Genomic DNA, 26829 nt, shown 5'->3' with positions numbered 1-26829 from the left:
TCTCTTCTTTTCCAATCTGTCGAATTTCTCCTTCCATATATTAACTGATATTGCAAAATCTGCTTCCATGGCTTGGTACACTAAACTATCAGTCTTGTCCCAGATATCGTGACGCAGCTTTAACAATAAAGAATAAGCATTAAAATTAGACAAGTTGTGGGCCTTAGTGCCAAATAAAACAAACAGTGTCAATTATTCGTCACTACAGTTTCTATAGCATACATCAGTGCATCTCTGCAATCTTAGACTGTGGTCTGATGATGTCACAAACCAAATGTTGCATGGATACACATAAACTGTTTGGCTTGCTGAGATTGTTCAAGCTTGTACCTGATCTCTAAGTTTGTTAAAGCCCTTGATGATATCTCCAGCATTGGAACATGAAACATTAGACACAGAATTATGCCTTGGACCACAGTCCTATGTCCATAAAATAAATATCAGCAAAGTAGAATCTGTGTCATATATTTGTTTGTATATTTATTTGTTTCTAGAAAACTGCGCATGGTGGGTCAGCATATAATAATAAAACACTGTGTATGTATTATTTGTAGCCTTGATGAGAGTGTAAGCATTTTCATAGCTTTGGATTTCCATCAGTCATTTTTTAGTGTTTTTCTTTTCCTTTGCACACCTACTTTGAGTTCCTAGGAGGCTTTTGTCTTGTGTTATGAGCTTTCATCTTCTTATCTATAAGGTGCTGAAAGTTTTTGTTATTCTTGCCGAACATTATTTTCTTTTTTCTGTCAGTAGTGGAATGAATTGCATTTCAAGTTTACTTGTTTTCTAGGGGATTCTGAGGTTATTCACAAGGGAGATTTGTCCTTAAATTTTTATGTAACATTAGTTTAATCTCAGGGTTCCTTATCTTTTCAACAACAGATATTTAAAAAAAATTAAAGCCCCATTTGCCTTCTCTTAACTTTTAGTTCTATACTAATTAGTTAAGTCAGGAGCCCGTCCAGCACTCATTGGCACTAGTCACTTACTCATTTGTAAAAACACCATTCTGGTCTCTTTTTCTGAGAGTGACATAGTGTGTTAGATACTAATGCTTGGGTTATGGATCTTGCTATGATGTTTTATAGCGATATTTCTAATGGATTATTATAGTGTTCTGCACAATTAGGCAAGCGAAGTTTTACGTTAGAATTTGGTGAATCAATTTAATTTCTCCCAAATATGTCGTCCTCAGAAATGAGTCATGCCCACTCTTCTGTTAAACTCGCTTAAGAAAATTAGTTTGTCAACTGTTTTCTGTATGTGGGAGAATGAGGTCATAGTCTACATACAATTTTTCTTTGGTGTTATCTTCTGCCTTTGAAGTAGGAGCATAAGCACTGATAATTAAGGCATGTTGACTTTTATTGAACTACACCTTTAGTATCATGTGTTGTCAATTCATGCACCAAAGAGTTTCAGGAAGACAGTTGAGTGGATCAGCCCCCAATGGTGGTGGTACACCATGGAAATGAGTTTCATCTGCAGGCTTTCAGAATAATGTAAGTCCCTCACCTACTTCTGTGAACAATTCTTCATATGAGAAGTGATTTGCAGAGAGTGCAGCTATGTCGAAATAGTGCTATTTAAGCTGTTGATTGATTGACTGATGCTGTGGGCTATCATTTTTGGGGTTGCTCATTAGAAGCTTTACAATCCAGTCTGCAATATAAAAAGAGACTGGCTGTTTGATCTGCTAATGCCTGTCTCGGACATGTAGCTAGAGCTACTGGTGGAATGGCCCTTATCTGCAAACATACAAACCTCACTGCTTGTACAGATAATAGGCTGGTGTCTCCTCCTAGGGTGTGTACAGCCTTTGTAATTGAAAATTAGTTTAGCTATAATCCTGAAGTGGATATGTCCATCCACCCCATCCCCTTTCCCGCTTTCAACATTTTGTCACAAATTACTAATGAATGAGGAAAAATATGAAGTGCAGTGGCTTTGGCATTTAAATTATGTGTTTCCAGCAGGTCTTCTCACTTAGTCTGTTTATTACTACTGATTTACTGCTTCCAGTTCCAGGAAATAAGACTGACGATACTGGTTTTTTCACATTTACTTCACAAAGAGAAGAAAATAACCTTGTATTTTCTTCTTACATAATATGAGAATATCTTTTATTTTTTCAGGGCAGTATCAAACTGCAGTTTCCAAGCAGCCTGCAACAAATGAAAGATTTAGCACATTTGCTGGAACAATATCGAGAACATCATTTACTCTATGTAGTAATCCTCTTTAGCAGTGCATACCTTTACAAGCAAGCATTCAGCATACCAGGTTCAGCTCTTTTGGTGAGTGCTTACAGTGAGCAAATTTAAAGCATTATTGTTTCTTGAATTAATGCTTTTATATATACACATTTTTTAGATAATTTGTCATTTCTGCTTATATGTAGAAGTACTGACAGCTGGAAGCTTCGTCACATGTTTTCTTTGAAGATTTAAATTGTGTCCCTTGTATTTTATAGCACACTATAATTTTATGAAAAGAACTAAAACTTTTTTAAAGGGTGTGACTTGTTAGTTCAGTCAACTGAGTGTCACAATGTTAACGCAAAAGTGTTATGTTCTGTAGCTGACTAATCCTAGAATTTTTTTAACACATATACTCCAACTGCCACATGAACCATGGACCTTCCCGCAGTGTGATGCCTTTTGTGCTTCAGTGACACAGATATTCATATTGGACATGAAACAACATTGGAGGTATTCAGTAGTTGCAGGGGTAACAGTCTGGCTAATTTTACCTGAGAACATTTTCCGGCAGGACCTTGCTATTTTATTATTGCAATCAACTGAAAGCAGAGGGTAGCTACCGCTATTATATTTCCTGAGGATATGTCACTCCACTATATGGCTTAAAAATGATTGCAATATATTGTATAAAATATTCCAGAAGTAAAAATACTGCTCCCATTCAGATATCTGGATAGAGACTACTCAGGAGGATTTCATCATCAGGAGAAAACAAACAGGTGTTCTACAGGTTGAAGTGTGGAATTTTGATCCCTTAATCAGATAGGTAGGTTAGAAAAATTAAAAAGAGAATGGATAAATTGATGTTCAGTGTAGTGGGAATTAGTGGAGTGCAGTGATGGGAATTATAGGACGTCTGGTAAGGTGAGTATAGGGTGATCGACACAAAATCAAATAGCAGAAATGCAAGAGTAGATCTAATAGTGAGTAAGAAAAAAGTAATGTGAGTAAGCTACAATGAACAACATAGTGAACACATTGTCCTATACAAAACAGATACAAATCCAACACCCACCACAGCAGTATTTTTTTTTTTTTTTTGAAAAGAAACACTAATTTTGAATTGAAAAGTAAAAACATTTTATTCAAATTACTGACTATTGCTTTCTATACATTTTGACCACCTTTCTGGCAATTTGTGGACACCATGCCAATTGAAATGTTCATCTTTTGAAGCAAACCAGACAGACACCCAATTTTCAACCTCTTCGTAGGAATCGAAGTATTTCTCAGCCAATGCATGTCCCATTGATGATAACAAATGGCAGTCGGAAGGGGCCAAGGCTGGTGAATACGCAGATGGGGTAGCAGCTCTCAGCCAAGTGTTTTGATTGTATCCTGAACCAGTTTTGCTTTGTGTGCAGGTGCATTGTCGTGTGAAAAAATTATTTTGCCATGTCTTCTGGCCCATTCTGGTCTTTTATCGATCAATGCATAGTTCAAATTGATCATTTGTTGTCTGTAGCGATTAGTATTCACAGTTTCACCAGGTTTTAGAAGCTCATGGTACACCATACCTTTCTGATCCCACCAAACACAGAGCATTGTCTTCTTGCCGAATCGATCTGGTTTTGCAGTCGATGTTGATGGTTGTCCCGGATTAACCCATGATTTTTCCTGTGTATGATTCTTAAAATAAATCCACTTTTCATCACCAGTAACAATTCGATGCAAAATTGATTTTCTTTCATGTCTTTGAAGTAAAATTTGACAAATGGTTTTTCGGTTTTCCATCTGTCTTTCATTCAATTCATGTGGCATCCATTTTCCACACTTTTGGATCTTTCCCATAGCTTTCAAACGGTCAGAAACCATTTGTTGTGCTACATTTAGTATTGCTGCCATTTGCTTCTGACTCAAAGTATGATCTTCATCCAATATTGCTTGCAATTTGGCGTCTTCGAACTTTTTTGGTGATCCTTCACGTTCTTCATTTCTTACATCAAAATCATTATTTCTGAACTGTTGAAACCATCTGTTGCATGTTACTTCTGATAGAGCATGATCACCGTATGCCTCGACAAGCATTCAATGTGACTCTGCAGCACTTTTTTTAAAAAAATGAAAACAAAAAATTAATGCTTTCCGCAAATCATCACTTTCTAGTACAAAATTGGACAGTGTTAACATGATGAAAACATATTATGATGTTTGTTACAGGACTTGATGTATACTAAATATCTTTGACAGATGTCATACCTACCAAACAAAAAAATTAAGGCTCATTCACAACAAATGTTCCCTATCGACACATTTGTATCTGAACGCTTATTTCATACTGGTACACCTGGTATATGCTTACTAGCTCTGCAGGTGATGAAGAGATTGAAAGAAATTATTCAAATAGTTAAAGGAAAAAAAAACATTTTTTTGTGATGGAAGACTGGAATTTGATTGTATGAAAAAGGAGTAAAGGAAAATAATAGGACAACATGGACTAGGGGAAAGGGATTAAAAGAGAGGCCTTCTGGTAGAATTTCGAACAGAATGCAGTTTAATCATTCCTAAAAATGGTTCAAGAATCATGTAAGAAGGCTGTGTAAATGGAAAAGACTAAGAAATTCTGGAAGGTTTCAGATATGTTTCTTCCTTCTTTCCTTTCCATTGCCCTTTTTTGAATCAATGCGTTCAGGATCTGGTACAATATGTTTCCAATTTCATGGAGACCAACCATACCTATATATAGGCTATTATTATATTGAGGTCACCACTCCCAAGGCATTTTAAAGCTACTGCCAGCTCCCTCGGAGGGTACTCTGTGTAACTTTGTTTCTATGTCTAGTGTAATTGCATGATCAAATGTGACAGTGGGTTTCAAAGTGTGTGCACATTACGTATCTTTGGTGGGATGTGTGAACCAGTCCAGTATTTACTTAGCTGGATGTGAACACTGTTCTGAAAACCACCTCTGGGCTAGTCACCACACCATCCCCCAGTGTTCATCCACAAAACAGATTCAATCTGGGGCTGCTCCACCCTCCAAGATAGATGATATAATTGTAAGACAAAAATTTTGAAACCAGATTTTAAACTGCAAAACATTTCCAGGGGGCAGAGGTGGACTCTATCTATAATTTATTGGTTATGAAATACATTTTAAAATGGAAGAAACTGTAGATGGGTAAGAAATTAAGGAGATGGGACTTGATAAATTGAAGGAATCAGACATTGTTGAAAGTTTCAAAGGAAGCACTAGACAACGATTGACTGAAACAGAGGAAACGAACATAGATTTTTCCTAATGGTGTCAGAGACGGCAAACTACATTGAAGAGCAGTTGAATAGAATGACAAGAGTCTTGAAAATATAATATGAACATCATCAAAAGCAAAACAAGGGTAATGGAATGTAGAATTAAATCAGGCAGTGCTGAGGAAATTTGATTAAGAAATAAGTCACTAAAAGCCGTGTATGAGTTTTGTTATTTGGACAGCAAAAGAAGCGACAATGGCAGAAGTAGATGGGATATAAAATGCAGACTGGGAATAGCAACAAAGTATTGATGAAAAAGAGAAAATTGTTAATGTTGAGTATAAATTCAGATGTTAGTCATTAAAGATGAAAGTTCTGACCAGTCTTGATAGGCATTGAGGAAAAATCAGATTTTGCTTGCTAAAGGATCCGTCACTGGAGCGATTTAGTGAAATAGTGGAGAGTAGTTCAAATGAATTGAACAGTGACTTTAAATAGCCTTTCCCAAATAAAATTGCATTGATTAATTGCTGCACAACTCATCTGGTAAAACAATAATAATTTGTGGTAGAAAGAGCAAGAATCACCAAGCATGAATTGATCCAAAGTCTGCAGTAACACTTGCAAGCCAAAGTTATTTATTCTTGCATGGTTGATTACTCCCTAATGTTCACTGACAGTCTTTTGTGATAGGTAGGCATTTATCTGACCCTTTTTTATTTGTATTGCCCCATGCAGAATTTATTTTCTTTGCATTTAAGCCATTTCTCTCATTACCACTTACAGAATGTGTTAGCTGGAGCTCTGTTTGGAAGTCTGGTAGCCTTTCCATTGTGTTGTGTTCTCACAGCATTAGGAGCATCATGTTGCTATCTCATGTCCCGATACTTTCTTGGTGACTTGCTGATGCTTTACTGGAAGGACCAAGTACAGAAACTGCAAGAAAAGGTAAGATGATGCATTTTATAGCCGATCAAAGTGGACAGAAAAATATTTAAACTTTACTCTACACTTGCAAACTGTGTAACATTCTTATGTGTTGCAATAAAACTTTCGTAAATTTCACACGTCAGTTTTCATTGCATCCACATTGTTTTGGAAGCCTTAAATTCTCCTCCCATTATCTGCCAGAAGACAAGAATAGTGTGTATGCTTTCGAAAGTGTTATGGGAATTGACATGACAATAAATCAGAGAAAAAATTTAGTGTATTTAAACATTGTGAAACCTTAATTTGCATATCCTTATATATCCTACACTACTTAGTTAATATTAGTGCTGTTTATATGATATTAATTGAAGTAATCTGGTTTATTTGGTTTTTGCTTGAAATGTCACAAATGTTGCTGTTATGTTCTTCGTCAAAGCCTGGTTTTATGCAGCCCTCAAGACTGGTTTATCATGTGCATGTCTCTTCATGTTTACATTACTCTGGAAGCTACGTCAATATTGATTTCTTTACTGTAGTCCAGTCTTTATCTCACTCCACAATTTTTACCCCACTGCTTCCCAAATACTCTCTCTCTCTCCTCTCTCACTCTCTCTCTTCTCTCACTCTCTCTCTTTCTTTCTTTTTTCCTCCATCATCTGATGATTCCTTGATGCCTCAGGACATGTCCCATCAGCCGATCCCTTCTTTTAGTTAAATTTCAACTTGATTTGGCACCTCTTAATTATCCAATCTACCCACCTAATCTTCGGCATTCTTTTGTAGCATCATATTTCAAAGGCAACTCTTCTTTTTTGAATTGTTTATAATCCAAATTCCACTTCCTTGCGAGACTTCACTCCAAGCTAATACCTTTAGAAAATACTTCCTAACACTTAAATTTATATTTGATACTAGCTTAGCACCCACTCCTTCGCTCATGTAACCTGTATGGTCTGCACACATTTTGTTTTCGTTTTTCTTTAATTGAATTTTATTTATTTATTTGTACATTGTTCACAAATTGTTATTTATTTGTACATTGTTCACAAATTGCAACAACTTTTAACCTTTTCACACTAAATAAGGTCATAGAAGCATGGTCTTTGCCAAATGTACTTCAGACCAAAAAGTGATTCTGGTAGTTGGAGTTCAAGGTTTTTGTCAATCATGCTTTTGTATTCTTGTGGTGGTACTTCCATTGAAACTTCATTCCCTAATAAATATTTCTTTATATTTACCTGGGAAGTGTATAATCAATTTTCATACATTTACCTTTAAAAATTTGTTAATACAATGAAATATTTTGTTAAAAATATTGATCCCCTGTTTATTCCCCTTACTGGCTGAATTTCCAGAAATGCTGAAAAATGTATTTTTTATTACTGACTGAGAAACCAGATACCGCTTTTCGTAATTCTAGTTTCAAAATTGCCATGGTAATGACATATTTTCAAAAAGTCTTTTACCTCCTATTTCACCTTCTTAGGAGTGGAATTTTGAACAGTCCCTTCTGAAACAATCACCACAGTATAAGATCCACAGCCTCTCCAAATTTCAAGTTTCTATCCTTAGCAGTTTGGGCTGGGTGATGATGAGTCTGAGAATCAGTCTGGCCCTATTCCATTATCTCAGGGGTTTAATTTCTGGAAACAGTGAAACACTTTTTTTAAATTCTAACCGACAAGCCAAATCACAACTGTCATATGCAGGGTGTTACGAAAAGGTATGGCCAAACTTTAACGAAACATTCCTCACACACAAATAAAGAAAAGATGTTATGTGGACATGTGTCCGGAAATGCTTAATTTCCATGTTAGAGCTCATTTTAGTTTCGTCGGTATGTAATGTACTTCCTCGATTCATCGCCATGATTTCATACGGGATACTCTACCTGCTCTGCTAGAAAATGTGCCTTTACAAGTATGACACAACATGTGGTTCATGCACGATGGAGCTCCTGCACATTTCAGTTGAAGTGTTTGTATACTTCTCAACAACAGATTCGGTGACTGATGGATTGGTAGAGGCGGACCAATTCCATGCTCTCCTGGCCTCATCCCTCTTGACTTTCATTTATGGGGGCATTTGAAAGCTCTTGTCTACGCAACCCCGGTACCTAATGTAGAGACTCTTTGTGCTTGTATTGTGGATGGCTGTGATACAATACGCCATTCTCCAGGGTTGCATCAGCGCATCAGGGATTCCATTTGACAGAGGAAGAATGCATGTGTCCTTGCTAACGGAGGACATTTTTAACATTTCCTGTAACAAATTGTTTGAAGTCACGCTGGTACGTTTTGTTGCTGTGTGTTTCCATTCCATGATTAATGTAATTTGAAGAGAAGTAATAAAATGAGCTCTAACATGGAAAGTAATTGTTTCCAGACACATGTCCACATAATATATTTTCTTTCTTTGTGTGTGAGGAATGTTTCCTGAAAGTTTGGCCATACCTTTTTGTAACACCCGGTATGTAGCTTTGAAAATGCTTTCACAATGATATGTTTTCATAAAACATAATGAAAAACAAAGAAGCCAGGTACAAATTTTTGTAGATTTATCTTCAAAAGTGCTTGCATAATGAAATATTTCTATAAAAACTTTCATCCCTTATTTTACCCCTGTAGGGGTTCAATTTCCAAAAACAGTGAAACATGTGTTTTTTTATTTATAACCAAAAATCCAAATTCAAATTTTTGAAGATTTAGCTTCAAAAAAGCTTTCTTAATGAAAAATTTCATAAAACATCCCCATAGGGGTTGAATTTCCAAAAACACTGAAGCATGTGTCTTTTTTTTATTTCTGACCAAGAAGTCGAATACCAATTTTCATAGGTCTAGCTTTAAAAATTCTTTAGTTGTTCTTTAACACATTGACTGCCACGATGAAATTTGGACCAGGCATTGCTATGCCACATTGAAATCATGAATATTACTTCTGAAGCCAAATTGATTTTTTACATCAGATGTCTTCTTTTGAACATTTAGAATTCAGTTACTTGATAAAATGTCAATTTTTGACTGATTTGGACTGATAACAGGCATGAGCCATATATGGCTCACGTGACCCAACAACAACAATTTAACACAATTATAATCTGTGGCCACATGAGCCACATGTTTTCACATGATTTAAAACCACAATAAGTATTAAAAAATCGTTTTTCAAGAAATGATTCAAACATTTCATTTATTTGATTATATTAGCTACATATAATGCTGTATTATTTACATTTTTTTTATTTTTTATGACAATAATGTTCATGAATAAAGATATTAGAATACTTTACTTCTTCAACACAGCAGTGTGAATGTCACTAAAACACTCATTGCACATAAAACTGGCACATTTATTGCATTTAATGCACACCCTCTTCACTTTCTTAGCAGAATTCTTTCTTTCTTCTGTTCTTCGCAGGCACTCATAACAGCCCGAACATCATCTTCAACTGCTCTGCTTTGACCCCTCTTCTGTCACAAGGTGATGGCTGTTATCTTCGTGGAACTGTTGTAGTGTTGATTGTGGTTGTGGATCTTTGTCATTCAATAGTAGTAGAGTAAAGCGCTCTCTGAAAGAAATTATTTGTATGTGAGACTTGGATCCTATGTCTGCCAAGTTGTATAGAACTTGAGAATTTACAACAGATGTTCCAAAAAGGATTTCAAAACCAATCTTTCTGAACCATTTTTCCATATGCCAAAATCTCGTTGAGTATGAGCTCATCTGATCGAATACATCAGTAAATGATATGGTGGCAACGTAGTCCACAAATGCTTTGGGTTTCAAAACTTCCATGCCATTTTTACATTTTACAGGCACCATATCATCGTTATATTTATATGTATATCTGACGGCTGTAGTTAAGAATCACCATGGCTACTAACTAGAAAAATATTGAATGCTACAAACACAAGAGTGTTCAGTGGAGCCACCACTTTTAAACCCATAGTTGAAGCGCATTGTCTGTGAGCCCTATGAGGCTCGCAAGGCCTCTAAACATAACTAAGCATGTGAGCCAGTTATGGCTCACACGACCCACAGTACAATGAATATGTGAACCAAATATGGTTCACATGGCTTCACAAACTGTGTAACTGTTAGCCAACATTGGCTCACATGACAGTCAATATGTTAATAGTGATTTATTTTCGAAAAGACTTTCACCCACTATTTTATCCCCATAAAGGTTCAGTTTCTAAAAATGCTGAAACACGTGTTTCTTTATTTCTGTCCAAAATAACAAATACTGAAATTGCCTTAATAGCAACATGTTTTCAAAAAACCTTTCATCCCCAAAGTCACCCCCCAAGGGCTGGAATTTCAAAAAATCCCTTCTAAAATTACCCCTACTGTGTAGATCAAAACCTTCTGCAAATTTCAAGTTTCTATCCATAGTGGTTTGGGCTGTGCAATGATGGGTCAGGAGATAGTCAGTTGGGACATTGCCTGAAATTAACAAATTCATCTTTTTCATAAATGCTTTTTCTGCTGTTTTTGTCTGTGTTTTATAGCCTCTTTACATTTCCCATTGTCAGTTATTTCGCTGCCCAAATAATGAAACTCATCTACTACTTTTAGTGTTTCATTTCATAATCTAATTCCCTTAGAATTGCTTGATTTCATTCGAGTACTCTCCATTACCTTTGTTTTACTTTTGTAGGTGTCAACTTTGTAAGCTCTTTTTAAGACATTATACAAAAGTGCTATTGCTTTAGATGTTATACTATTGCTTATCTGTTAGTGCATGTTTCACATATTGCGGAATGTATGGATGCTTATAAACATATTCTAAGTATGAATGCTCATTTTGTTGGAAATGTTTTTTTTTTTTTTTTTTTTTTTTTTTTTCAAATATCACCCTTGTGAAGGAGATACCAAAGCCAAAGTTGCAAGAACTGATGAAAACATGGATAAAGTGGACAATATGTGTTACAAAATATGCAGTTAACGATGTATAAAATAGCTGATGTCATTGGGTTATCAAAAGGAAGAGTATGCTATACTTTATGAAAAAAATAATTATGAGAAAGCTTTGTGTAAGATGGGTACCACAAACATTGAATGAAGACTAAAAGAATTTTCAGAACAAACTACTCCGCACGACCCGAACTGATCTAATAAGTGATATTTAGGGGACTGTAACATATTTCTATGTTCTTCACTTAAGACTAGTCCTTGAAACTTTGTAAGTAGTTGTTCACAGGATTGCCTGCAAATTTGCGTTTTTCAGTCCATTATGGTCGTCTTGTGACAATTCATGCTACCCTTTTTTGTGTATATTCAGTGTGTAATTAGCATTGGTTAGTATGGTTTCCACACACAAACAGTTTGATGGGTCACACAAGTGTTTTGTAGGCAGCAGTGGCAGCTCATGTAAAATTATACCAAGTGCTACAATGTGGTGGCATGTAGCCTTCTCACTTACATGGGTAGTAATCATAACTAAAGTGAAAATATTAATTTTACATATATTAATACATTTAAATTTTATAATTCATAGTTTAATGCTGTGAGGAGTAAAATAAAATTCTTCCATTGCCATAATATTGTCCTCAAGTACATCGCCCTTGTATAAACCTTCTATATACTCCTTCCACCTTTCTGCCTTCCCTTCTTTGCTTAGAACTGGGTTGCCATCTGAGCTTTGATATTCATACAAGTGGTTCTCTTCTCTCCAAAGGTCTCTTTAATTTTCCTGTAGGCAATATCTATCTTACCCCTAGTGAGATAAGCTTCTACATCCTCAAATTTGTCCTCTAGCCATCCCTGCTTAGCCATTTTGCATTTCCTGTCGATCTCATTTTTGAGACGTTTGTATTCCTTTTTGCCTGCTTCATTTACTGCATTTCTATATTTTCTCCTTTCATCAATTAAATTCAATATTTCTTCTGTTACCCAAGGATTTCTAGCAGCTCTCGTCTTTTTACCTACTTTATCCTCTGCTGCCTTCACTACTTCATCCCTCAGAGCTACCCATTCTTCTTCTACTGTGTTTCTTTCCCCCATTCCTGTCAATTGTTCCCTTATGCTCTCCTTGAAACTCTGTACAACCTCTGGTTCTTTCAGCTTATCCAGATCCCATGTCCTTAAATTCCCACCTTTTTGCAGTTTCTTCAGTTTTAACCTACAGGTCATAACCAATAGATTGTGGTCAGAGTCCACATCTGCCCCTGGAAATGTCCTACAATTTAAAACCTGATTCCTAAATCTCTGTCTTACCATTATATAATCTATCTGATACCTTTTAGTATCTCCAAGATTCTTCCATGTATACTACCTTCATTTATGATTCTTGAACCAAGTGTTAGCTATGATTAAGTTATGCTCTGCGCAAAATTCTACCAGATGGCTTCCTCTTTCATTTCTTAGCCCCAGTCCATAATCACCTACTATGTTTCCTTCTCTCCCTTTTCCTACTGACGAATTCCAGTCACCCATGACTATTAAATTTTCGTCTCCCTTCACTACCTGAATAATTTCTTTTATCTCATCATACATTTCTTCAATTTCTTCATCATCTGCAGAGCTAGTTGGCATATAAACTGGTACTACTGTAGCAGGCATGGGCTTTGTGTCTATCTTGGCCACAATAATGTGTTCACTATGCTGTTTGTAGTAGCTTACCAGCACTCCTATTTTTTTATTCATTATTAAACCTACTCCTGCATTACCCCTATTTGATTTTGTATTTATAACCCTGTATTCACCTGACCAAAAGTCTTGTTCCTCCTGCCACTGAACTTCACTAATTCCCACTATATCTAACTTTAACCTATCCATTTCCCGTTTTAAATTTTCTAACCTACCTGCCCGATTAAGAGATCTGACATTCCACGCTCTGATCCGTAGAATGCCAGTTTTCTTTCTCTTGATAACGACGTCCTCCTGAGTATACCTCTGGAATATTTTACCCAAGAGGACGCCATCATCATTTAATCATACAGTAAAGCAGCATGACCTCGGGAAAAATTACGGCTGTAGTTTCCCCTTGCTTTCAGCCGTTCGCAGTACCAGCACAGCGAGGCCGTTTTGGTTAATGTTGCGAGGCGAGATCAGTCAGTCATCCAGACTGTTGCCCCTGCAACTACTGAAAAGGTTGCTGCCCCTCTTCAAGAACCACATGTTTGTCTGGCCTCTCAACAGATACCCCTCCGTTGTGGTTGCACCTACGGTACGGCCATCTGTATCGCTGAGGCACGCAAGCCTCCCCACCAACGGCAAGGTCCATGGTTCATGGGGGGGTTTAATACATTTAAATTTTATAATTCATAGTTTAATGCTGTGAGGAGTAAAATAAAATTAAAAGAAAATTAAGATTCGGGGGAGGGTGGGGGGTCGAATTTGGTGGTGAATTGACAGTCTGTGCTATAGACAACTTGTGATGTTCACCTGCTTTATTTTTTAATAGAGCCAAATAAATACTTTAGGAATTTCATTCAGGATTCATTTAGGTTCTTCTTCCAAACATTTATAATGAGTACAGAATTTATATTTGTTTATAAGTCAACAATAGAATCTAAGTCACAGAACAATTACTGATTTCACCCTGTAACAATGGATATTAACTAGGAATGGTCAAAACAAATTAGTAAATTAATTACATACACAAAACTAAGCACAGAATTAGATCTGATGCTACATTTCTTAAGACTGAGGACCAACCATTCTCTTTTATGGAATTGCCGATTATACTCTTGTATGTTAATGGTAATCAGTCAAAAGTGAAAAAATGAATTTAAGGAGGCAGATGGCTAAACAAGAGAGGAAGTAATGATGTCCCAGCTTGCTTCATCACAAACTCACTCATGATGTTATACTATACACTTGGACAATACACTATATACAATTTCAATGAAAAATACTGACCTTTTGAATTCAGTGATATGTGATAATGATTGACTTTGTATTAAATATTTGTTCAGAACATCATCTGCCTTTCCTAAAACCATCTTGATAATCACCAAAATTACTCTGTAGTGTTGGTTCTAATATGTTTGGTATAATATTGGAAATATGTTATATGCAACAGGTTGCAAAGGAATTTATCTGTTGTTCTTAACATCTTGTTTATCATTTTCTTATGTAGTGGATGTATCAAAGCCACCTTCCACTCTCCTCTGAGTAGTTTTTCTGTGTTCCAAGTTTTCTCAAAGCTTAATTTTACCTCATTTTTTATTTTTTGCAGAGACTATTTCAAAAGTTTTGCTGTGGGAGTGTCTACTCCACTAGCTTTATAAGGTTTTAATAACTTCTTCAACTTCTTTGTATGAGTATTCAAACTTAGGGATTGCCCGTGGACAGTTAAGAAGCTGATCAAAATGTTTTGCAAGTATTTTGAAATTTTTAGCGTTATGTAAGCCAAATCGGTGATCATCTACATTACTCTTCAAATCTCATTATCTACTGGAAAAGGGCCTTTGTTATGTCACCTACAGAAAACATTTTCATACTAAACTTCCTCATATACTCACTTGTTTTTCCGCTGCCTAGCCTATAACCTTTTGTCTTGCAAGGGAAGTATTCATAAATAATTTGAATATATTAATTTCAGATATATAATATGAACTGTCATCACATAGAATTAAATGTGCTGGTCCACATCTACCTAACCCAACACATTATCTAAGTGTCATAACTTGGCTTTTCATCAGATGTTGCCCAAGACTGGTCACTTTACTGACTGAGTACCATATTTATGTGGACAGTGTTAGTGTTCACTATGTCGTCCATATCTGTTGCGGCTGTTTCTAGCAGTTGTATGTGTCATCATGGATTCTGTCTTTCATAGTGGTGGCCATCTGGTGGTGTTCCGCATTAGGCCTGTAACTGCCAGGCACATTCCTAGCACTATCGTCCACTGTAGACTTCCCTTATGCCATTGGTGACCACTGCAGCTCTCTCTCTCGTAGCCATGCCATCCTCCTAGCATTCTGAATTCAGTACTCCATATAACATTCAGTTTTTGGACAATGTCATAGATTTCAGTTCACATTTACAAAGGTCTAATTAACATACACAAGTGCACACATTGATATAAATAGTGACGGTCAGAAACTGCCATTTCTCTGCTGCATATTATGTACACACACACTGCACCAATCTAATCTGGTGGTAGCTTTTGTCTGGTGTTCTGTATTATGTCTGCCCCAGGTTATGTGGTGCCTGAGGTTTCAGGTGATTGATGTTCTTCTGTTTTTTTCATGACTGTTGTGGCTGTCTTCCAAGAGATGGTTGCCACCTAATGATCCATATGAGGTCTGATCCTGTTAATTATGCTCCTGGTCATCTGAGGTTTATTAAGAAGGAATTTTTTTTGTATTTTGGTTGTAGTTCCAAAGCCATGAACTGTTTTCCAGTTGATAAGGTTCTCTACTATCTTGATTTCAATAGATTCATTAGGGATACTATTCCAGAATTTGGGGGTTTGAGCCAGGTCCCTGGTTTCGTCATGGTGCATTAAAGTTCCAGATAGTGTTCTGCTATTGATGAACTGGTAGCCTGTCATAGCCTTACATCTTATGTCCACTGTTCTGGTGGTTTGACCAATGTAAGATACACTGCATTCACAAGGAATATGGTAAATACCAGGTTTTTTGAATCCCAGCTCATCCTTGACCGTTCCGAGGAGTGCCCTGATCTTGTTGAGTGGGCAGAAGCGATGTTTTATTTGGTGTTTCCTCAGGATTCTGCTGATATTAGCAGAGACTGGCTCTCCATACAGTAGAAAGGCTACCTTCCTGTCTCTTCTTCTTGTTCCTCTTCCATTGGATCAGGTCATCTGGTAGGATGTAATGCTTATCAGATGGCTCTGCTTGAATATTCGTCATCTGTGAACACTCATTGTAAGTGTTTTGACTCTGTGGCCAAGCTGTCTGTGTTGGAGAGCGTCTTGGCTTAAGGTACAAGTGTTCTGAGCACCCCATTCTTCTGTGCTGTGTGGTGGAAGCTGTCAGCCGGTAGATATAAGTAGGCTTGTGTTGGTTTCCTATATACTCTGTGGCTGAATGTGCAGTCTGCCTTTCTTTTCACCAGGACATCCAGGAAATGGGAATTAACCATCATTCTTTAGTGCCATGGTTAACTTAACATTGGGATGTCTTGTGTTCAGATGGTCCAAGACATCCTGCCATCAAGATCCCATCACTGTGATTCAGACTGACCTACAGACTCCTCTCAAAACTGAAGCCCCTCACAAGGACTAACACTTCAATCCACAGAACTTCTTACCCCATCCAAATCATGTGCCCCCCCACCTTTTACTTTCTTCATAATACTCACAAACTCAGTAGCCCTAGCCATCCCATAGCTGGCTTCAAAGCAACCATTGAATGTATATCTTGTGTAGTTGATCAACACCTGAACCTATAGTACAAAGACTTCCTTCCTGTAGTAAAGACATCAACCATTTCCTAGATCATCTGAAATCTGTCATCGTCCCACTCCCACCACTTGTTACCATTGATACTGCCTCCCTTTATACCAACATCCCACATGTACCTGGTCTGTCTGCCACGAGCAATTTCTCAATCAGCACTCACCTGATTCCAAACCTATGACATCTTTCCTGTGTACCTTAATCAACCCTATACTTACCAACAACCTCTTTACCTTAGACGGACAGACATACGAACAGCTTAGGGGCACAAACATTGGTGCAAGGATGGCTCCTTCTTATGTCAACCTTTTCATGGATCACTTGGAGGGGGCTTTCCTGGGATCCATAAGCCTTCAGCCCCTGGTTTGGATGGCATCTTTGCCATATGGACTCACGGTGAAGCTGACATGTTAAAATTCTTGGAATCTCCAAATGCAATCTCCCAATTAAATTTCACATGGTCCTTCTTGACACTGAGTTCATCCTCACTAAAAGTTCTTTTCGCATCAAACCTACTACCAAACAACAGTACTTACATTTTGACAGTTGCCATCATTTCCATGTGAAATGTTCCCTCCCATAAAGCTGGGGCATTCAAGGCAAACATACTTGTTCAGATGCAGACTTTTTACAGCAATACACCACCATTCTCACCTCAGCCTTCACTGAACATAATTGCCCCTCCAGCCTAATTCAAAAGCAGATTTCCCAGGCCATCACATCCAATCCTGGTACTACTGATCCCTGCAAAAAACTACTTATGAGTATACCTCTTGTCACTCAGTATTACCTTGGTCTTGAATGTATTAATGAGCTACTTCAACAAACTATGACTTCCTAAAATCTTGCCCTAAAATGAGATCCATTCTGTCCGACACTTTGTCCAGTACACCTAGAATAGCTTTTCATCACCATCACCATCTCAGTATCCTTGTCAGGCCCTATGCTTCTACTGCACCCATTTTCCTACTTTCCGGCTCCTACTCCTGTGACCATCCCCACTGTAAGATTTACCCTATGCACCGTCTTATCAACACCTATACCAGACTTGTAACTGCGAAAACATATACATCAAAGGGAGGGCCACTTGTCAAACAATGTGTGTTGTATACCAGCTGTTATGTAAACACTGTCTGCCCTTTTACATCGGCATGACTACCACCAAGTTATAAGTTAGGGTGATTGGGCATAAGCATAGAGTGTGTATTGGCAACACACAGTATCCTGTCGCATAGCATACTGTACAACACCACAGTCATGACCTCAGTGCCTGTTGCACCTCAAGTGCCACATGGATTCTTCCCCCAGACAACAATTTCTGAGAACTCAACAGGTGGGAACTATCATTACAATATGTTCTTGGTTTTCAACCCACCTGGCCTTATTTACCTTAATCTCATCATTCAAGCAGTTCTACATTCCCTTTTAGTTTTCTATATCTTTCATTTTCTGACCTGCCTATTTTTCCCCATCTCCCTATCACCTCTATCACTTAAATGCAATTACTTTTGTGCTCTTATTAACTCATGCACAATGTATTTGTTGTGGTTGGCAGGAGAGCCAACGGTGTTTTTCTAAAGGAGGCCGAAATGCACACGTCTCAGCTCACGCAGGCTGGCGTGAGGTCTGGAGCATGACAAGGGAATTAGAATTGAGAAAAATGGACGTAGCTGGTGGAATACTTAACTTTAATCCATTAATGGAGAACGTCGCTCTTTATAGTACATGATTCACAATATCAATAGTACAGATACTGGCACCTTGCTAGGTCGTAGCAAATAACGTAGCTGAAGGCTATGCTAACTATCGTCTCGGCAAATGAGAGCGTAGAAGTCAGTGAACCATCGCTAGCAAATTCGGCTGTACAACTGGGGAGATTGCTAGGAAGTCTCTCTAGACCTGCCGTGTGGCGGCGCTCGGTCTGCAATCATTGATAGTGGCGACACGCGGGTCCGACATATACTAACGGACCGCGGCCAATTTAAAGGCTACCACCTAGCAAGTGTGGTGTCTGGCGGTGACACCACAGTATTGGCAGTAATCTCTGTCTTCTGGATAACCCTACCTTCCACCTTTAGGCTCTCAGGTTTTCAAATCTCATCCTGGGCAGCTGAAACCACACCGCGAGCAGCAGCACCAGTACATGATGGGAGTACGAGGCTGGGGCAGGGAGGGGGAGGGATAGTTTGGCAGAGATGGCAGACAGTGAAGTGCTGCAGATTAGACATTAGATGAAGGGCTGTGGGAGGCATGTTACTATTCAGTAGAAGAATTCATAAATGACAAACTGACAATTTGAGCAGGAGAGGGCAAGTATTTAGAGCTGTTAATTTTTAAATGTTTGTTACTCTTGAAGAAAAATTATTAATTGCTTAATTAAGTAATTAATCAGTACCATATATTATATTACTGATATTATAAGAAAACTGTAAACCAGTTTTTGTGTTGTGACAACTCTCCTGTACATTAAGTCAATGGCTTGAAATGGTATGTTATGAGACAATAAACTTCTGTTCTATTCTGGGGATCTTGCTGGTGTGGGAGTATCTCAACATTATGCAAACAGTTCATAGACATACATGATGTGTACAAGAACATTGTCCTGTTGAAAAATGGCCCATGATAGGAGATAACATGAGATGCCAGATCTCCATGACATACTGTTGTGGCATCATAGTTCCCTCAGTCACCATTAGCCATGACATGAAGTCATATCCAATGGCTCCCGACACAATAATATCGGAAGTAACACCAGTGTGCATCTCCAACACACTGGAAGAATTGGACCGCTCCCCAGATCACTGCCAAATATTTCCAGCGATGGTCATCTGAGATAATGCAAAACTGCAATTCACTGCTGAATAAAATGCAATGATATTCACCAGCAGTCCTTGTTTCCTGGTCATGGCACTCCTCCAAACACAGCCGTCTGTGTTGTGGTGTCAATGTCAGCCTACACAGGGGACAGTAAATCCCTGATAGCCTCTGACCAATGCAGTGGGATAACACAGAATGTCTCAAGGTGTCCATAACTTGTCCTCATACGGCACATGCTGATGTGAAGGTGTAATGATGTGCTTGGTGCGTAATATTGCAGTTCTCCCTTGTGGTGGTCAGGCGTGGTTCACTGGAACCTTGACAATGAATATGTGTGTCTTCAGATTCGCATGCACTTTATTGGGCCACTGTACCATCTAAATACCCCCAAATCTGGATGTTGCACCATTGAGCTATCTGGCTGAATGGAGACCCACAATGAGACCCCTTTCAAACTCTGTCAGTTGCTGATAATGCTGTCTCACACAAGCATACAGCATGCCCATATCCTTCACAGTGATCACTTAATGTATGCTGTTTACATCACTTATATACCTCACCAGGGCTGGCAACAACACTAATCGTTAACAACACTAATGCACTCTGGTGGCGATTCTACCTGTCACAGAGAATTGCTACTCTAATCATTTCCATACTTGCTGAAGGTGTGTGCTGTACAAAGTTACCATGACATCAAGCCATGTCTTCTGTGTGCTTCACTTCCCTCATCATGCAGTGTAAACCGACTTCCATCGTAAATCAATAATTGAGAATTCTTGGTATTAGCAGGAAAGGTGGTACAAAGAAAGATTGCTACATAGATAGGAAGTGCTGATCAGTAGAGAAATACATAAAAAGATAGTTATGACTGTTCTCAGCTACATAATCCTTTTTCTCATAGAAAGCTCACACATTCTGATAGCAATGTCTTTGAGTGTTGCTTTGTCCTCACATACTTTTTATATGGAGAGTAAGAGTTTTAGACATGGACTTCTGTTTTTCATATGATAGCTGATATCCAATGTGAGATCTATAAATCGTCATCTGTTACAAGTTTAATACTACATGTTTCTATAAGACTGACTCTACCAGTTTGCGCTGTGTCTAAACATTTTTGTGCACTTGACTGGAGGACAGTATTATGAAGGAAAGGTGAATGGCACATAGCCTAACTGTGAAGATGTTTCTATGGTCAAAATATCAAATAATTTTCTCAGGAGTCTTTTATAACAAATTATTTTTCCAGATTTCTGCAGTGAATAAACATCATCTCTGAAATGTGATTCTGATAGGCCAGCAAAATACCTCTTTAGTGGAAGTGAACATCATGAAGGCTCAAAAAATGACATTTTGCTTTTTGTTTAATAAAATCCTCTTTTTGTTTAATAAAATCCTGTGAGGCTTCCATATTCTTAAAATATATGCTTTATGTATGTTACCTCATTATTTTAAAAACAAAGATTCCAAGACTTACCAAGCGGGAAAGCACCGGTAGACAGGCACAATAAATAAAACACACAAACACTTACCTTAGGGGGACAAAAGGACAGATGTACACTCGTGCACACACACACATATCCATCCGCACATACACATACATAAGGTAAGTCTTTCTGCTCCCGGGATTGGAATGACTCCTTACCCTCTCCCTTAAAACCCACATCCTTTCGTCTTTCCCTCTCCTTCCCTCTTTCCTGAAGAAGCAACCGTCGGTTGCGAAAGCTAGAAATTCTGTGTGTGTGTTTGTGTGTTTTATTTATTGTGCCTGTCTACCGGCGCTTACCCGCTTGGTAAGTCTTGGAATCTTTGTTTTAAATACATTTTTCCCATGTGGAAGTTTCTTTCTATTTTATTTACCTCATTATTTTTGTGTTTTAATGACTAATGCAAATGTGACACATATTTTTTTTAAATGCCTAGCGATCACACTATTGTCAAACACAAATGAACAGAAGCATACGGATGCACACGCCGTGACAGAAAATGTTATGGTAGAACTAAAGCCAATCTACAGATATCTTACTGATTCTAAGCTCCGTGAAAAGTGTTTATATAGCAAAATGCAGAATCCAAATGAAAGTTTCTGTAGTTGTATTTGGGAGTCTTTACCAAAAACTGTTTTTGTTCACATGTCAGCATTTCAGACTGGTGTGAGGGACCCAATAATATGTTTTAATGATGGAATAACAAAAATATTAAAATCCATTAGCAGAGTAGGTATCAAAACTGGGGACAACATGAAAAATGGGCTGCTACGAGTGGACAGGCAACATGTTGCTGAAGCTGAAAATGCTGCTGAAAGCATGACAAAGGAGGCCAGAAGACAAGAAAGAAAAAACCAGAGAAGATGAATAGGACACCCTGGACCAACAAGATTATACAGCTGGAATGTTATCATTGAGAAGAAAATGGCATGCAAGTCTTTTTGTTTCAATTTCCTGTAATCAACCTTTTTTGCATTCTTAGCTATAATCATCTCAACCATTATCAATACTGTAAAACAAAAATTTGCATGGCTAATAATACAGTGCTTACCTACGTAAAGAAGTAGATTATTCAATGATGTATTAAGTATTTTACACTGGAGCATGTCATATGTTCTTAAATTATTACTAGAAAAAATTGACTTCTAAAAAAAAACATTTTTTTAAATACACAGAACAAAAAATTGGTAAATATTATTGCTTAACTCTTTTATCATGTTTATAATTTAAAAAAATATAATTTGTTTTGACTTATTATTTTAAATAGTGTGGAAGTAGTGTGTACCTAAAATAAATAGTACATATCATTCAGCATTAAGGCAAAATCCATTTTCATTCCTTTATGAATTCCACAATATTTAAATTTTTGTCACTTAGCAGTCATAATGCACTAATTGTTTGTTTATAATGTAATGGTGGGACAAAAACATACACAAAACAAAAGTCCATGTATACAACTCTTATTCTCCAGATAAAAAGTATGGGAGGATAAAGCAATGTTTAGAGGCACTGTTATTACAATGTCTAGATTAGATTAGATTTACTTTCATTCCAATTGATCCGTAGTGAGGAGGTCCTCCAGGATGTAGAACATGTCAGAAAAACAATAATGTATGACAAATATTTACAACTGAAACAAAGAAGCTAATGTACCTTCCACAGGCCCCAAGTGGAATGATTGTCATTTTTTTTTAATGAGCACTGTATGAAAGAATCATTTTACAAACACTAATGCACTGAAGTTAATGCAGTAAACATGTAACGTGTGTTACATGTTTATTGGCCACACACACACACACACACACACACACACACACACACACACACACACACACACAAAATCTGTTGGTTCTACTGAGAAAGTCATCAATGGAGTAGAAGGAGTTGGCCACCAATAAAGAGGGACTATCCATTCATTCTTCTCTTTTGTCTTGCATACTACTTCAGCTGTAGTGTTTTGTGTTGTGGACAATGGCAAATTATTTATGATCTGTTCAAATCCTATTCAGTTCATGGAAAATTCTCACCATGGGGGTCATCAATGGAGTAGAAGGAGTTGGCCACCAATAAATCCTTTAGGCTTCTCTTAAACTGAATTTCATTGGTGGTTAAGCTTTTTATGACTGCTGGCAAGTTATTGAAAATGCTTGTTGCTGAATAATGCACACCTTTTTGTACAAGAGTGACTTTAAATCCTTGTGAAAATTATTCTTATTCTAGTATTGATTCAATGAACTGAGTTGTTGGTTTGAAAAAGTGACCTATTTTAATGACAAATTTCATTAAGGAATAAATATATTTGGAAGCAGTAGTTAGAATCTCTAGTTCCCTAAACAGGCTTCTGCAGGATGTTGTTGAGTTCACACTACATATAACTATTAATGCATGTTTTTGTGCCTGGAGAACTTTAGCTTGGCTTGATGAATTACCCCAAAAAAATAATTCCCTATGACATCATGGAATGAAAGGAAGCATAGTATGCCAGCTTTTTCATTTTTATATCCCCTATGTCTGGCATAATTCACATTGCAAATAGAGATTTGTTAAGATGCTTCAGCAGTTCTGTGGTGTGCTCCTCCCAGTTGAATTTATTATCAAGCTGTAATCCCAAGAATTTAACACTGTCCACTTCTTCTATCTGCTTCTCATTGTATGTTAGGCATATACTCGTGCGACACCCCTTACAAGTTCTGAACTGCATGTATTGTGTTTTTTCAAAGTTTAGTGACCAAGAATTGGCTGGGAAACAGTGATTAATGTCCACAAATATTTTACTAGCCGATCTTTCTAAGACTACACTTGACTTGCTATTTATTGCAATATTTTTATCATCAGCAAACAACACGAACTTGGCACCTGGTAATGTTACTGATGAAAGGTCATTGATATACACAAGAAAAAGTAACGGCCTTAAAATGGAACCTTGTGGGACCCCACATGTAATTACTTCCCAGCTGGATGATGCCTGATAGCTTTTAATACATGTCTTTCCTAATAACACCCTTTGTTTCCTGCCAGCGACATAAGATTTGAACCATTTTGCAGCATTTCATGTTACACCATAGTATTCTAATTTATTTAAAAGGGTATTGTGATTTACACAGTCAAATTTCTTTGACAGATCACAAAATATACCAGTTGCCTGCAATTTTTTGTCTAATGAATAAAGCACATTTTTACTGTAAGTGTAGATAGCCTTCTCAATATCAGAACCCTTTAGAAATCCAAACTGCGACTTTGACAGTACGTTATTTGAGATAAGATGATTATAAAGCTGATTGTACATTACTTTTTCTAAAATTCTTGAGAATGCTGGCAAAAGTGAAACTGGACGGAAGTTTGATGCTATTTCCTTATCTCCCTTCTTAAACAGTGCCTTAACTTCAGCATATTTCTACCATTCAGGAAATATCCCACTGATAAATGACTGGTTACACAGATAGCTTAATATGTTACTTAACTCAGAATCACATTCTTTAATTAACTTTTTGACATTTCATCATACCCACTAGATGTTTTTGATTTTAAAGGTTTTCTGATGGACATTATTTCTGCAGGGGTAGTGAGGGTCAAATTCATATTATGAAAGTTACTTGAAATGTGTGGTGTGAGGTATTCCATAGCAGCATCTATGAACCTGACAACCCCATCTTTTCAGTAACAGTTATGAAATGTTTGTTAAAAAGTTCTGCAACACTATACACATCTGTCACCAATGTATCATTTACTCTTAATGCTATTTGTCCCTCTTCATGTCTGGTTCTACCGGTCTCCTCCTTCACCGTATCCCATATTGTCTTTATTTTGTTATCTGATATGACTATCTTTTCCTTGTAATATCTTTGCTTTGATGTTCTTATTACAGTCTTTAATATTTTGCAGTATTTCTTGTAATGTGCTTTAGCATCAACATCAGAAATGTTTCGGATTGACAGATACAGTTTTCTTTTTGTTTTACAAGATACCCCTATTCCTTGAGTAATCCATCGCTTCTTTGTAGACTTTGCTCTAACCTTGGTTAGTTTTTGGGGAAAACAGTGTTCAAATCAGGTAAGCACTTTATTAGCAAAAGTGTTATATTTTTCATTCATGCCATGAGCACTGGAAACATCAGTCCAGTGAGTGTCTCTGAGGAGTGTCCTAAAATAATCAGTTTTTGGATTATTGATTACCCTCTTAGCTCAGATTTAACAAATTATATCCTGTTCACTATTAACATTTAACAGAAGGAACTGCATGTCATAATCTAAGAGGCCATTGACTATTGGTTTTGAAATATAATTTTGTTTTTTGGTCTTTTCTATAAAAATATTATCGATGGCTGACTGTGAGCAATTGGCTGCCCTAGTGGGGAACTTTACAGTGGGAATTAAGTTGAATGATAGTGTTACCAACTCATATAAGTTCTTATTGGAAGAGTCTTTAAGGAATCTACATTGAAATCACCAGCAGCCGTTATTTCTTTGTTTTTGGGCCAGTACAGCTTCAAGGTGGTTTATGAACAGATTAAAGTTACCTGCAGGTGCTCGATATACACTTCATATTATGAAGGATTTTTTGTGAAATTCTACTTCTGTTGCACATGCTTCCATATGCAGTTCTAGGCGAAATATTTGAATGTCTATGTTCTTAAATTTATGACAGTTCCTGATGAATGTGGCAAATCCTCCTTTCTCCATTACTACTCTACAAACGTGAGATGCTAACCTAAACCCTGTAACACTTAAAAGTTCTAGACCAGTGGTCACATGATGTTCAGAGAGGCAGATTATGTCAGCTGGGTTTGAGGACTCTAATTCATCTATGCAGATAATTAATTCATTAATTTTATTTCTCAGTCCTCGAATATTTTGTGCAATAAAGAAAGCTAACACTGACTGAGTTAAATTTGGGTAGAGTAAAAATATCTGCTAATTGTTGAAAATTATTAACAAATAGCTGTTCATGCTGATGTAATAAGCTAGAATTATGTTGTTTGGTTTCTTTCTCAAACTGAAGGTTTGTCTCAGTCCTAACCTCTCTTAAAATTTGGTTTCTTTCTGTCCTCCCTACCCTAAAAAAGGATCTTTTCTTAACCCTATAACCACTGGTATTTTATCACTCATGACAGTGCCTCCCCTCCCTCCCCCCCCCCCCCCCTTTAACTTTCCTGACAGTGTGAACTTTCAATGAGAAAAAGGATTATATTGCTGAGGACAGTCATCGCTGTCTTTCTATGTATCTCTCTACTAATCTGCACTTCCTATCTATGTGGCAGTCTTTCTTTATACCACCTTTCCTGCTCCTATCAGGAATTCTCAATTACTGATTTGCGCTGGAAGTCGATTGATTTACACTGCATGGTAAGGAAAGTGAAGCACTCAGAAGACATGGCTCGACATCATAGTAACTTTGTACAGTACACAGCTTCAGCAGGTATAGAAATGATTAGAGTAGCAATTCTCTGTGACAGGTAGAATAGCCATCAGAGTGCATTAGTGTTGTTAATGTTTGGTATTATTGCCGGCCCTGGTGAGGTATATAAGGGATGTAAACAGCATATGTTAAGTGATAACTGTGGAGGACATGGGCATGTCGTATGCTTGTGTGAGACAGCGTTATCAGCACCTGACAGAGTTTGAAAGGGGTCTCATTGTGGGCCTCCATTCAGCCATCCAGCTCAGTGGTGCAACATCCAGATTTGGGGGCATTCAGACGGTACAGTGGCCCAATAAAGTGCATGTGAATGTGAAGACACACATATTCATTGGCAAGGTTCCAGTGAACCACG

The 26829-nt window shown here is 37.4% G+C and overlaps 1 protein-coding gene across 5 annotated transcripts in view; it reads left to right on the top strand.

Moving 5' to 3' along the window:
- Positions 1–26829, top strand: part of LOC126354960 (transmembrane protein 41A-like) — a 56489-nt gene that overhangs the window by 11686 nt on the left and 17974 nt on the right. For all 5 annotated transcript variants that reach the window (XM_050005046.1, XM_050005045.1, XM_050005043.1 and 2 more), the window contains exons 3-4: positions 2136–2297; positions 6240–6401. In XM_050005046.1, the coding sequence (XP_049861003.1) occupies positions 2136–2297; positions 6240–6401 (324 nt within the window). The remainder of the gene's footprint in view (positions 1–2135; positions 2298–6239; positions 6402–26829) is intronic.

Source organism: Schistocerca gregaria, chromosome 3, assembly GCF_023897955.1.
Source record: "Schistocerca gregaria isolate iqSchGreg1 chromosome 3, iqSchGreg1.2, whole genome shotgun sequence".
Taxonomy (NCBI): Eukaryota; Metazoa; Arthropoda; class Insecta; order Orthoptera; family Acrididae; genus Schistocerca; species Schistocerca gregaria.
Note: the sequence above shows the minus strand (reverse complement) of the source record. Positions and strands in the feature narration are given on the sequence as shown.